The 12,607-nt window shown below is 41.1% G+C and overlaps 1 protein-coding gene across 1 annotated transcript in view; it reads left to right on the forward strand.

Moving 5' to 3' along the window:
- Positions 1-5,143, forward strand: part of cuedc1b (CUE domain containing 1b) — a 52,863-nt gene extending 47,720 nt beyond the window's left edge. The window contains exon 11 of the mRNA XM_050056296.1: positions 766-5,143. Within this exon, the coding sequence (XP_049912253.1) occupies position 766 (1 nt within the window). The 3' untranslated portion in view covers positions 767-5,143. The remainder of the gene's footprint in view (positions 1-765) is intronic.
- The last annotated feature ends 7,464 nt before the right edge of the window (positions 5,144-12,607 follow it).

Below are 12,607 nucleotides of genomic sequence, written 5' to 3' on the forward strand. Positions count from 1 at the left end.
TGATCAAATATTACTCCGAGGTTTCTTACGGTAGTGCTAGAGGCCAGAGCAATGCAATCTAGAGAAACTATGTCATCAGATAAAGAGTCTCTGAGTTGTTTGGGGCCAAGAACAATAACTTCAGTTTTGTCTGAATTTAACATCAGGAAATTGGTGCTCATCCAAGTTTTTATGTCTTTAATCAGTGTTCCAAATACAAACAGAAGAGAAGACTTTGAAGGTATGTAGTCTTCAGGTGAACTCCCCAGTTTATGGTTCCCCTCAAAGAGTCTCCAGAACTGTTTGGTCCAAAAACACCTTATTCTGCAATAAGTGTACATAAATTAGCCTGCAGCATGATGGCAAAGTTTAAGGCTCTATACAAACCCAATGTCCCAACACTCATAAATGTGTGGTAAAGTACATCCAACTATCCTCAAATATATGAAGGCAATAAGGACAATATATATTCAGATCAATACGAGAATGCTGTCTGATATTCTGGGCAGTGTTATCTGCTCTGTCTGACTTTGGCTGTCTCTGAATTAAATGTATATACTGACTATCTTTGTCTACTTCTCTGCTTTCTTCCTCTCAACAAAGCCCAAAATAGAAATGCATTTCTTTTCCAGTGTATGAAATGCTTGATCACTGTGCTTTCTGTACTTCTGTCAGCCAGCACTTTCACTTTCAAAAGCTTCCAAAATAAGACACAGACGATATCTTTATTCAATGTTTTATTTTGGGATAAAACCCAAATCATACAGACACTCTTGTACATTTCAGATCCTCCTATGCTGCACCATATCAGGGTTACCATGGCGACGGCAGCATGACCCATGGGTGGTGGCCTTGCAGCTCTTCCTGTCCCCACCTGCTCACCCCACCCTAATCCAAACCAGCCAATGTAAGGCTCAGCAATGAGTTGAGACTCCCCCCTCCTTCCTAGGGAGAGGACTGGACTGTTCCCAGCACTGGCCTAACTGTCTATAAATGCATTATCTCTGTATTATAACACTTTGTTAATATATAATTTTAAATGTAAAGGAAAATGCATTAGTCCTTACTAGTATTTGTTAACTGCTTCCTTTAATCCACTGAGAGGAACACTAGCTTAGTGATGATCTTGCCATATGAACCTTTATTACTTTTCCAGACTGTGTTTCTGATCGGTGTCCCTCAGGCTTGACATTTCAAATCCAAAGTGTTCACATGCTCCTTTATATACACTAAACCATGTAGAGCTTTTTTACCATGTTTTCTTAATCCAATTGTAATATTCTGCTGTTTTTGAACGTCAGGGGTTATGTAACTGAAATTCTTATGTGTCATACGTGTCAGCATATTGTGGCCATTAAAGTAGTGGCTGCCCAAAATGTCACCACTTGACCATTGTAACCAATTTATCACATGTAATGGACTGTGTTCTTTGAAAGCATGTTTGGAGCAGTTTATTAGTTTGCTTTGTATGGCAAGGTGAGAACGGTGTCATTCAATCTCATGTAGCACCACTATCAGCACAGTTGTCAAAAATAAACCAGGATGAGGGACCATGAGCAGACTGGTATCACATGAAGGATAATGGGAACTTGTTGCTAAGTTTCAACAGAATGACTTAATAAAAACTATTTTCAAACAACCATGATACCAAAAAAGTTGGGATGCTGTATACAATGTAAATAGAAACAAAATGCAATGATTTTCAAATCCTTTGACATAAATTTAATTGAACAAAGTACAAAGACATGATATATAATGATCCAACTGATAAACTTTGCTTTTTGTAAATATACACTTACTCTGAATTTGATGCCTGCAACTTTTCTTTTCCATTCTTGCTTGATATACGACTTCAGTTGCCCAACAGTCCAGGGTCTCCATTGCTGTATTTGGCGCTTCATAATGCACCACACACTTTCAATGGGAGACAGGTCTGGACTGCAAGTAGGTCAGTCTAGTACCTGTACTCTTTTACTACGAAGCCACACAGTTGTAACAGAATGTGTCTCATTGTCTTGCTGGAATAAACGGGGACATCCCTGAAAAAGATGTTGTCTGGGTGGCGGCATTTTGCTCCAAAACCTGTATGTACCTGTATGCATTCACAGTGCCTTCACAGATGTGAAGTTAGCCATGATGCCATGGGCACTAATACACCCCCATACCATCACAGACGCTGCCTTTGGAACTTTGAGCTAGTAAAAATCTTGGTGGGCCTGTTTCTCTTTAGCCTGGAGAACACAATGTCCATGATCTCCAAAACAATTTGAAATATGGACTTGTCAGACCACAGCACACTTTTCCACTTTGTGACAGCCCATCTAAGATGATTTGGGCCCAGAGAAGTCTAAAGTCTTAACTCTAGAGATTTCTCCAGATTCTCTGAAGATGGTGAAATCCCTAAATTCCTTGCAATTGTTCTTTGAGAAAAGTTCTTAAACTGCAGGATGGTTTACCCATGCAGTTTTTCACAAAATGGTGAATCTCACGCAATCTTTACTTGCCTTTATCACCTGTTACCAATGAACTTGTTTACCTGTGTAATGTTACGGATGGTTTTAGGCATTCCACAACTTTCTCAGTCATTTGTTGCCTCTGTCCAACTTTTCAGTAATGTGTTGCAGGCATAGACTGCATATAAAACAACACATCTCCACATCCTTTCACTATACAACAATGAAGCCAAAATATTCGATGTATTCGCTGCCATCTTGCGCTGGGGACATCATTTGGAGCCAGAGTCTGTGTGCAGTATTGAGTTCCCACCCATACACCCATCCCACCAGTCACGAGCAGCGCAATTTACCACGAGCACAGCAGTGGCCCATATAGCTATCGATGTCAGCCTCCTTTTGATAGCCACAAATAACTAGTTATAACCAAACTTAAGGCAAAAAAAATAATATTTGAACAAACATCAGCGAGAACAGAAATACCTAAAATAACAGAAACCATCATTGGGAAAAAATGTATTTGACGTGTACTTGGTCTTCTTAGTTTGGCCCATCCACTAACATGCAGGGGGTGGGGTTTTATGACCCATACTGCAGCCAGCCAACAGGGGGCAATCCAGATGTTTTGGCTTCACTTTGATGGTTAATCTATGGTTGCAGGCATCAAATTTAGAATGTGTATATTTACCAAAAACACAGTTTCTCAGTCTGAACATTAAATATCTTGTCTTTGTACTGTCTTTAATTGAATATAGGTTGGAAAGGATTTGCAAAGCATTGCATTCTGTTTTTATTTATGTTTTATACAGCGTCCCAGCTTTATTCAAATTGGGGTTATACATAGGTGTGTTCTTATATACAGGAGGGACACTCAAAGACAGGGTGACAAGGCTGCTGTCATTCAAAGGGATGTGACGCAATTACTGCTCAAACATTACATAACTTAACATGTTCAGACAGTCTCTCCCAGAAGTCACTGACGGTATTGGACTCATAGACACATGAAAAGTGACAGGTAGTTATGTGAAGAATGACTAGAGAAACAAGTTAAAACACTTAGTATAATTGCAGGATTCAGTGTTGGAGAGTAACTAAAATACCTACCCAGTGTCGTCACTGGAAAGATGTGGTTTGAGGGGGTGTTACATGCCGGTTGACCATTCAACAAGCACTTTGCGTGAAGCATACTGAGGCCTTAAGAGGAGGAAAGTCAGTTTTCTGTGCTACATTACAGGATATGGTTGTCATAATAGCAAACTTATTAAATCAATCCATTCCTTCAGTTGCTTTCCTACATAGCAATAACATACCTGATGAAAATGAAACTGAGCATGATGCCAAATTTGATTAACTGCCTCCAATTTTAACATAGTGGGGGCTACAGTGCGTAATGGCAGTAAACCTGCGGTGGCCTGCAAGATAGGAAAAAGGCATTTAAATATCTCTAAATATCTTAATACCTCTGGGCTTTGGCTGTGTGTTCCAATGAACACAATTTATCATGTTCTCAGGGTGGGAAGCCAGTGAGGGCTTGCAGCTTTGTCGCTGCACTAGTGACTCCTGCTGGTTGGTTAGGATGCTTGCACCATGGGGAGTGAATTTGGGGAGGGACGCTTGAACCCCACACGTTCTACCCCCGTGGTGAATCCTATCGCTGTTAGCAGTGGCATGGCTCAGCTGGATTTGGCATTCCAATTCCAGATGTCAATATCTACCTCCTCCTACCCATAAGCCCTTGCATTTTTAAGGTCATGTCCTGTTGGCTGGGATTGTGTTTGCAGTCCTGCCACATCCAGGGATGGCTTAGACCTGCATTTTTGGGAATCACTGTAATATTTCTTTTTGGGGAATGGCAATGTTCTCACCTCGCCTATTGAACCAAACTAGGAGTCTGAATTCACTGCCCTTGACATGCTTGGAGTGAGCGTGCCCATGGAGCTCCATATACTGCTTCACCCAAACTTTGCTAATATTCTGCCAAGTTTCCAGAACTCTTGCATTAAAAAGATGTTTGCAAGATGTTATGGAAATAAGAAATATCACCCAGACTACTTTGCCATATCTCAGAATGTCCCTGCAGTCTTAGCAAGTCATGTCTTTGTTGATCTCATCTCCTTGACTGAAGGGGAGCACATTTCTAAATTCCAGTGTTAGTACTGTAAAGAATGGCATCATGTTTGTGTGTGAGAGAATTTATTGTTTTTGATTTCTACATGAATGATGGATATGTCTGTTTGAGAGGGTATAGCATCTGAAATGTGAAGACTCATTCAGATTGGACGAAAATGAAGACTGAAGTTGGACAAAATGAAAACACAAATAGTACCCTTTTCTACTGCTCTTTCCATTTGTATGTGTAGATGTGAAAATAGCATGGTTTAAAAAAGTAGTAAAAGTCTGTAGCCTGTGTGAACAGAAGGTGTTAGGAGAGGAACAAAAAAAAAGTGTGTTGTGGACAGAAGTAAGTTTACAATGCAAAGGTTTTCAGAAAAGCTAACAAATGAAATCAGTGAATTCAACTTTCTTTCTTCCTTTGTGCATAAAATGTATGTCACTTCAGAAAATCTCCACAAATGAACCTTTCTGGATTTTCTTAAATGTTATCTCTCCCCTTTGATTAAACTACTTAAATGTGCTATTTGCTTATTTAATGATGAGCAAAGTTTGGATGTCTGACAGTGATTTTAAACAAGGACTTTGTTGAAGGACCATTCCAGTGTTTGTGCATGTTTTAGCACTATTTACTATAAGTCATGTATACATGACATTACTGTTAGGGCTCCATTATTTTATCATAACAAAGGATCAAATGGACTTCTGAAAAGACAAATCCACATAATGTTGTCATATTAGTCTTTTTCAGCTTAGTGTTTTGGAGCAGCTGTTTTCAGTCAAACAACTCTGATAGTCACTGTACTCTACCTGCTCAGCAGCAAACAGCAGACAGAAACAGAGATGAGCTGGGGAACCAATTGGACCCTAGCAACCAAAGCAAAGAAAAAAAAAAAACCTTAAGGTACCAATCAAACTGCATCATGACCAAGTTTATGGTGATAAATGGGAAAAACAAATACTGACACACCCTTAGAAAAGTATTCTTCAACCAGGAGAACATTTGGTTACATTGTAATCTTGGTTCTCTGAGTGAGGAGATTATCTCCCCACCCAGTATCATAACTATGGGAATTATCCCCATGTGGGGTAACCAACATGGAAAATTAATCATCTTTAAGACACACCACTTTACATAGCCGGCATGTGCCAGGCTATAAACGCCCCACCTTGCACATGCACCCACTGATTAACATTGATTGGAAGGGGTACCGAGGAGATAATTTCTTCCTGCTCTCACATCAGCTCCAACAGTTGGAAATCAATGAATCAGTGGGTGCATGCGCAAGGTGGGTCTTTTATAGCCTAGTCTATGCCGGCCATATAAAGTGGTGTGTCTTAAAGATTATTAATTTTCCATGTCAATTACCCCAGATGAGGATAATTCCCATAGTTATGATATAACTACTGGGTGGGGAGATAATCTCGAGTTAATTTTCATTGCAATTTCTTTATACATTCATTTTCTGATATTTGGGGATCAAATGTACTGTGTAGGATGTGTTTTCTATGATTGTATTCCTCACTAAGTAGTATCTCCTCCTCCTTGGACCATTATGGTTATCTTGTCTTCTTTTCTTCTGCCATTTTTTCACTAACTGTAAGCCAACTTTGAAAGTCCAAGCAAACAAACAATCTCCATGGAAAGTTTTACCACTGTAAAATCTCTTTCAACACAGTAAATGAGCTCATGTTTTCTGTAATCAAGGAAACCTTTTAAAGGATTCTGTGCAACTGTGTAAGTCCCTCAGCTAAAGAGAAATTAAGCCTCAAGGCCCAATCCCAATACCCCCCCTTGTCCACTACCACTAGCCCTTGCCCACTACCCCTTGGCCCTCAAAATGAAGCAACGAGGGGTAGGGGTAGAAATCTTTCCCTAGGAATTGGGACACCACTCCCTAAGTCACCGCGACGGTTACGTTCACGCATACGTAACTATTTTAAACAGGAAGCTGCGAGCCATCTACATTTCCAACCGGCATCTACAATGAATCAGAATCAGAAATACTTTATTGATCCCCGAGGGGAAATTATTTATGTTACAGGTGCTCCTTGCAAGAGAGGAAAGATACGTGAAAATATAAGAAATTTAAACAGTAGTATTAACAAATATATAGTTAAATAAACAGGAATTATTAACAAACATAAACGTAAATAAATATATATATATACATATATATATTGTAAACTGAACAAGATTATTTACACAAACAGAATATATACAGTCAGGGTGAATGGGGTTATTGCACAAGTTAAATTAAATTATTGCAGTGTGTGAAAAAGTCTCAGGGCCACTCAGAGGGAGGAGTTGTACAGTTTGATGGCCACAGGCAGGAATGATTTCCTGTGGCGCTCAGTGGTACATCTTGGTGGTATGAGTCTCCCACTGAAAGTACTCTTGTGCCTGACCAGCACATGGTGGAGTGGGTGTGAGACATTGTCCAAGATAGTTCGTAGCTTAGACAGCATCCTCCTCTCTGACACCACCATCAGAGAGTCACACTCCATTCCCACAACGTCACTGGCCTTGCGGATCAGTTTGTTGAGTCTGTTGGCGTCCGCCACCCTCAGCCTGCTGCCCCAGCACACAACAGCATAGAGGATAGCACTGGCCACCACAGACTCATAGAAAATCCTGAGCATAGTCCGGCAGATGTTGAAGGACCTCAGTCGCCTCAGAAAATAGAGACGGCTCTGGCCCTTCCTGTAGAGAGCGTTAGTGTTCTTAGCCCAGTCCAGTTTATTGTCAATGTGTACCCCCAGGTACTTATAGTCCTCTACAATGTCCACACTGACCCCCTGGATGGAAACAGGGGTCACCGGTGTCTTGGTCCTCCTCAGATCCACAGCCAGTTCCTTTGTCTTTGCCACGTTGAGCTGCAGATGGTTCTGCTCACACCATGTGACAAAGTTATCCACAACAGCCCTGTACTCATCCTCATCACCCTTGCTGATACATCCAACTATAGCAGAGTCATCAGAAAACTTCTGAAGATGGCAGGTCTCAGTGCAATAGCTGAAGTCCGTGGTGTAGAGGGTGAAGAGGAAGGGAGAGAGGACAGTCCCCTGCGGGGCCCCGGTATTGCTGACCACTCTGTCTGACACACAGCGTTGCAAGCGCACATACTGTGGTCTGCCAGTCAAGTAGTCTACAATCCAGGACACCAGGGGGGCATCCACCTGCATTGCTGTCAGCTTGTCACCCAGTAGAGCTGGACGGATGGTGTTGAACGCACTAGAGAAGTCAAAAAACATGACCCTCACAGTGCTCGCCGGCTTATCCAAATGGGCGTAGACACGGTTGAGCAGGTAGATGATGGCGTCCTCAACTCCAAGTCGGGGCTGATAGGCGAACTGGAGGGGGTCCAAAAGTGGCTTGACCATGGGCCGGAGCTGCTCCAAGACGAGTCTCTCCAGGGTCTTCATGATGTGGGAGGTCAATGCCACGGGTCTGTAGTCCTTGGAGCCACTGGGACGCGACGTCTTTGGCACAGGAACGAGGCAGGATGTCTTCCACAGCAAGGGGACCCTCTGGAGACTCAGGCTCATGTTGAAGACATGCTGAAGTACTCCACATAGCTGGGGGGCACAGGCTTTGAGCACCCTGGGGCTGACACCATCAGGGCCTGCAGCCTTATTTGAGTGGAGTCTCATCAGCTGTCTTCTCACATGGTCAGCAGTGAAGCACATTGTGGAGGTGACGACACGTGGGGGAGGGGTGTAGTCCTCATGATGGAGAGAGCAGTCAGTCTGACCACGGGGAGAGGAGGTGTGAGGAGGAGGAGGAGGGGGGGTCAAGCAGGAGGGTGTTGAGGTGTGAGAGGGAGGAGTGGGGGAGGAGGGCAGAGTGGGAGATGGTTGACCAAGACAGACAGCAGAAGAGTCAGGGGGGGGATGGGCATGGAGTCTCATTCATCCTACCTATCGTATTTGCCGCATTCATCATGCTTCGTTTGATGAACGACAGACGATAGGGGACTTCTGCTAGCTAGCTAACCCAGCTAACATTACGAGGCAGCATAGTTATACTAGTTGGCGTGTTATCATAATGTGAAAGGTCAGACAATTTTGCAGAATAGGACAAGCAACCTGATGACGGTAATGTTAGCTACGTATGAACTTTTTTCCCGGTCTCTTGCTCGGTGGTAGCCATGGCGACGTCTACCCCTCGCTGGCAAGTCAGCATCTGAAATCCCTCGCTCCAAAGGGCTAGTTTCATACCCACTACCCCTCGTTATGCCCCCTACCCCTAAAGGCAAAAAGGAATTGGGACACCCCTACCCCTTGCGGGAACGCGCAAATGTAGGGGTAGGGCCAAGTGTCATACTTTAGGAGAAAACGTGGTGTTTTGTGCAACCAGTCCAAGATAATTTCCTCAGAAATAGGTGGAGACCAAAAACAGAGCTAAAAGAAAGAGAAAATTGGACTTCATCTGGACACAAACAAAAGTCCAAATGAATGCTAATGTTGCTCTGTGTCTGCTAGACGTGTCACTTGTTTGCTAACATGTTCATCATAACTTTATGAGGCGATAAAACATCACTTTTGTGTTCAAAGGTCTGCTGCCGATGTGGCCAAAAAAAGAAATTAATGTAGCCAGGGGTGTAATTTATAGGGCGACACAGGAGACATGTCCCCTGCACTTTTTCAGAAGTCAGTATTGGACCCCTCAACATTTTATAGTCCGAAAACTAACATTGTATTAAAAAGGAAAAAAAAATTGTAGGAACTACATCCACCATGTGATCACAGCACTTGCTCAGGCTCTCAGTCCCCCTTCCATTTCCTCTCCTCTCCTCTCCTCTCCTCTCCTCTCCTCTCCTCTCAGCTTTTATTCCAAACAATTCAGCCAGCAGCTCAGCAGAAACATTAGCAATGTCCAAACTACGGTGGCCGACAAGGACAAATGCGATGCAAATAGAGAAACGCACTGCATATAAGAAAACAAATGCAAAGGGAAAATGCTGCAAATACAGAAACGTGCTGCATATGAGAAAACAAATGCAGCGGGAAAACGCTGCATATACAGAAACGTGCTGCATATACTGAAACACACTGCAAATAAGAAAACAAATGCAAAAAGAAAACGCTGCATATACTCATACAACGGAAGTGCTCCAGGCCTCTACGGGCAGTGCTGAGCTTCCACCCGAGAGACAGACGATTGAGCGAGAAGAAGAAAGTTATGTTTGGAGGAAAGTTGGAGCCGGGACAGGGAACACAGAAAGGTACGCATTCTTTTTTATTTTTCTTTCTTTCTTGTTTTTCACATGTGGCCCTCATCTTTTACTGTATAATGAAAGTAAAGCTGATTTACACAGCTGACGTTAGCGTGCTAGAGACTTTGAGTTCTACACGAGTAGTGTATCCGTAGTAGTAATGTTAGCTAACGTTACTGTAACTAACGTTACTTTCCTGGACACCCCAGGGATTTGATTGCATTTAACGTTAGTTTATTTTCGACCTCGTCTCCACATATGATTGGATACTTTATTGATCAGTGACGGGCTTTTGAATAAGAGGAAGGTGGAGATAGGTGAACGGGAGGGCAGAGAAGGTGTGTAAAAAGAAATGTAATGGGCAGAGGTGCAGAGAGCAAAAAGAAGTTAAGCCGTGAAGAGATGACAACTGTTTAAGCCACAAAAGCTATTTAGATCCCGATGACAACTGTTTAAGCCACAAAAGCTATTTAGATCCCGATGAGCCTACTCTGTCCTGCTCCTTTGCTTCTGGAGCAACGGAAACAAACTATAGAAACCACGTGCTTGTGAGCATATGAAATATGGAATATGTCGACTCGCGACATGACATCAGCTAGCATTCAGAGCAGTCTGAGGCTTGTGCTTTCTACTCACAGGGATTATTTCTACGTATTTTACCCGATTATTTGAAATTTTGGCCATGTATAATATGAGCTGCCGATATTTTAACATTATATACATACATGTATATTATATATAAGTGATGAGGAAAAATGCATGCATGCAATGCAATGTGTAATAAGTCCCCTTTAAAAGAGTTAATAAAGGAGTAATGAATAAATAAGAGTAATTAATGTCTCATTCCTGTCTTTTCTTATTTTCATTGTAGCAGCAAGGTCTGGTGTAGAGTCCTTTCTTAAATTTAGGGAAATAAAAGAGAGGGAGTGAAAGACATTCTTTTCAAAGATACATCTTAAGTCTTATGGCTAAAGTATACTTGCTGCACGAAACGCGTGCACTTTTCGTGCGTATTTTGCGGTCGTTTGGCACGTAGACCGCACACTTTGCTGCGCTCGTGCTAAGTATACCTAGAGACTGTGAACGTGAGGTCGGAGGTCATCACAATGGCATCGAAAGCATCGACAGACATGCGGAAATATTCCCTGTGATTTTCCCCATCGATTGCTTGCATGGGTAAAACAAGGGAAACAAACTCCCCATGTGATTGGTTAAGGGGCCGCACATACCATCTCCGATGGCAGCGGAGATGGCTAACCCTAACCCTAACCCGCCTTTTCCTCTAACCCTTACCCAATAAAATTACAATCTCCTCTTCATCAAACCACCAAAAGGTGAAGGACATAAAAACTATTCTAAACAAAGAATGTGTGTGGTGTCTTCTGACACAGTAGCTAGCATTACGTTAGGAATATTCATAATGAGATCATGTTGAAATATCAATATTTCTAAATGTCTTCAAGTTAGGCAGCCATAGAAAATGGCATTTTTGAATTGCTGTTATTTTTTAAGTGTTATTTCAAACAAGTGCACCACTGTGCTTCTGCGCTCAACACATTCATGGAAATATTTTTATTTTTTGAAATAATTTATTTATGTCTGGGACTCAGCAGTTGCCCCAACAGGTGATAGGCAGGGAGCAGGGACTGTATGTAGATGATGTAGAATTAAACCATCTCCAGAGTGGTTTTATCTTGCACCCTTTCACCTGTGGAGTACAAAAAGCAAAAAAAGACACATAATTAAAGTATTTAAAGATTTAACAGTTAAACACCACTGAATTCATTGCATTTGAATATTTTACTTTGAAAACCATGTATCTAAATAACTTTGTTCTGAATTCACCTCTTTGACATGAAGGTAGGACATGTGTTTATTTACAGTTTAAAAAGCTGAATATTAACTTCTTTTTTAATGTTCACAAATTCAGATCAAAAAGTTCAAGTTTAAGAATAAAGAAAAGATTCAGGTTGCTCAAATTTGAAAATTCAAGTTGATAAAATTTAAACTGCAACATCTGGGCTACCCGAGACAGGACAGGTATTGCACAATATTTTGACCCATCAAATTTGAAAAATTTTAACTTGAATTTTTAGATCTGAATTTGACCAATCAAATATGAGCAACCTGAATCTATTTTATTTATTTATTGACTGATTCCAAAACTTGAATTTTTGGATCTGAATTTGTGAACACTGGAAAACATTTATTAAATTATATGCATGGAAAAGCAGATTTCAAACCACTGTAAAAAATTTAGTTATCGAAACAAAAATCTGAAAATACACATATGCATCTAGACAGCATGGAGATGTTGGTAATTTTTTTTAACAATGATTGATTTGCTTCATAAGTAAAAAACTGATGTTTAACTAGTTGAGCTACAGTGGTGTGAAAAAGTGTTTGCCCCCTTCCTGATTTCTTACTTTTTTGCATGTTTAGTGTTTGCCCCCTTCCTGATTTCTTACTTTTTTGCATGTTTTCCTCACATAAATGTTTCAGATCAACAAACAAATTTAAACATTAGTCAAAGATAACACAAGTAAACACAAAATGCAGTTTTTAAATGAAGGGTTTTATTAATGAGGAAGAAAAAAATCCAAAGCTACATGGCCCTGTGTGAAACTGTTCAGCTTTTTAAACTGTAAATAAACACATGTCCTACCTTCATGTCAAAGAGGTGAATTCAGAACAAAGTTATTTAGATACATGGTTTTCAAAGTAAAATATTCAAATGCAATGAATTCAGTGGTGTTTAACTGTTAAATCTTTAAATACTTTAATTATGTGTCTTTTTTTGCTTTTTGTACTCCACACACCCTCCAATGTGGCTGAATTACAACA

Source organism: Epinephelus moara, chromosome 2 (assembly GCF_006386435.1).
Source record: "Epinephelus moara isolate mb chromosome 2, YSFRI_EMoa_1.0, whole genome shotgun sequence".
NCBI lineage: Eukaryota > Metazoa > Chordata > Actinopteri > Perciformes > Serranidae > Epinephelus > Epinephelus moara.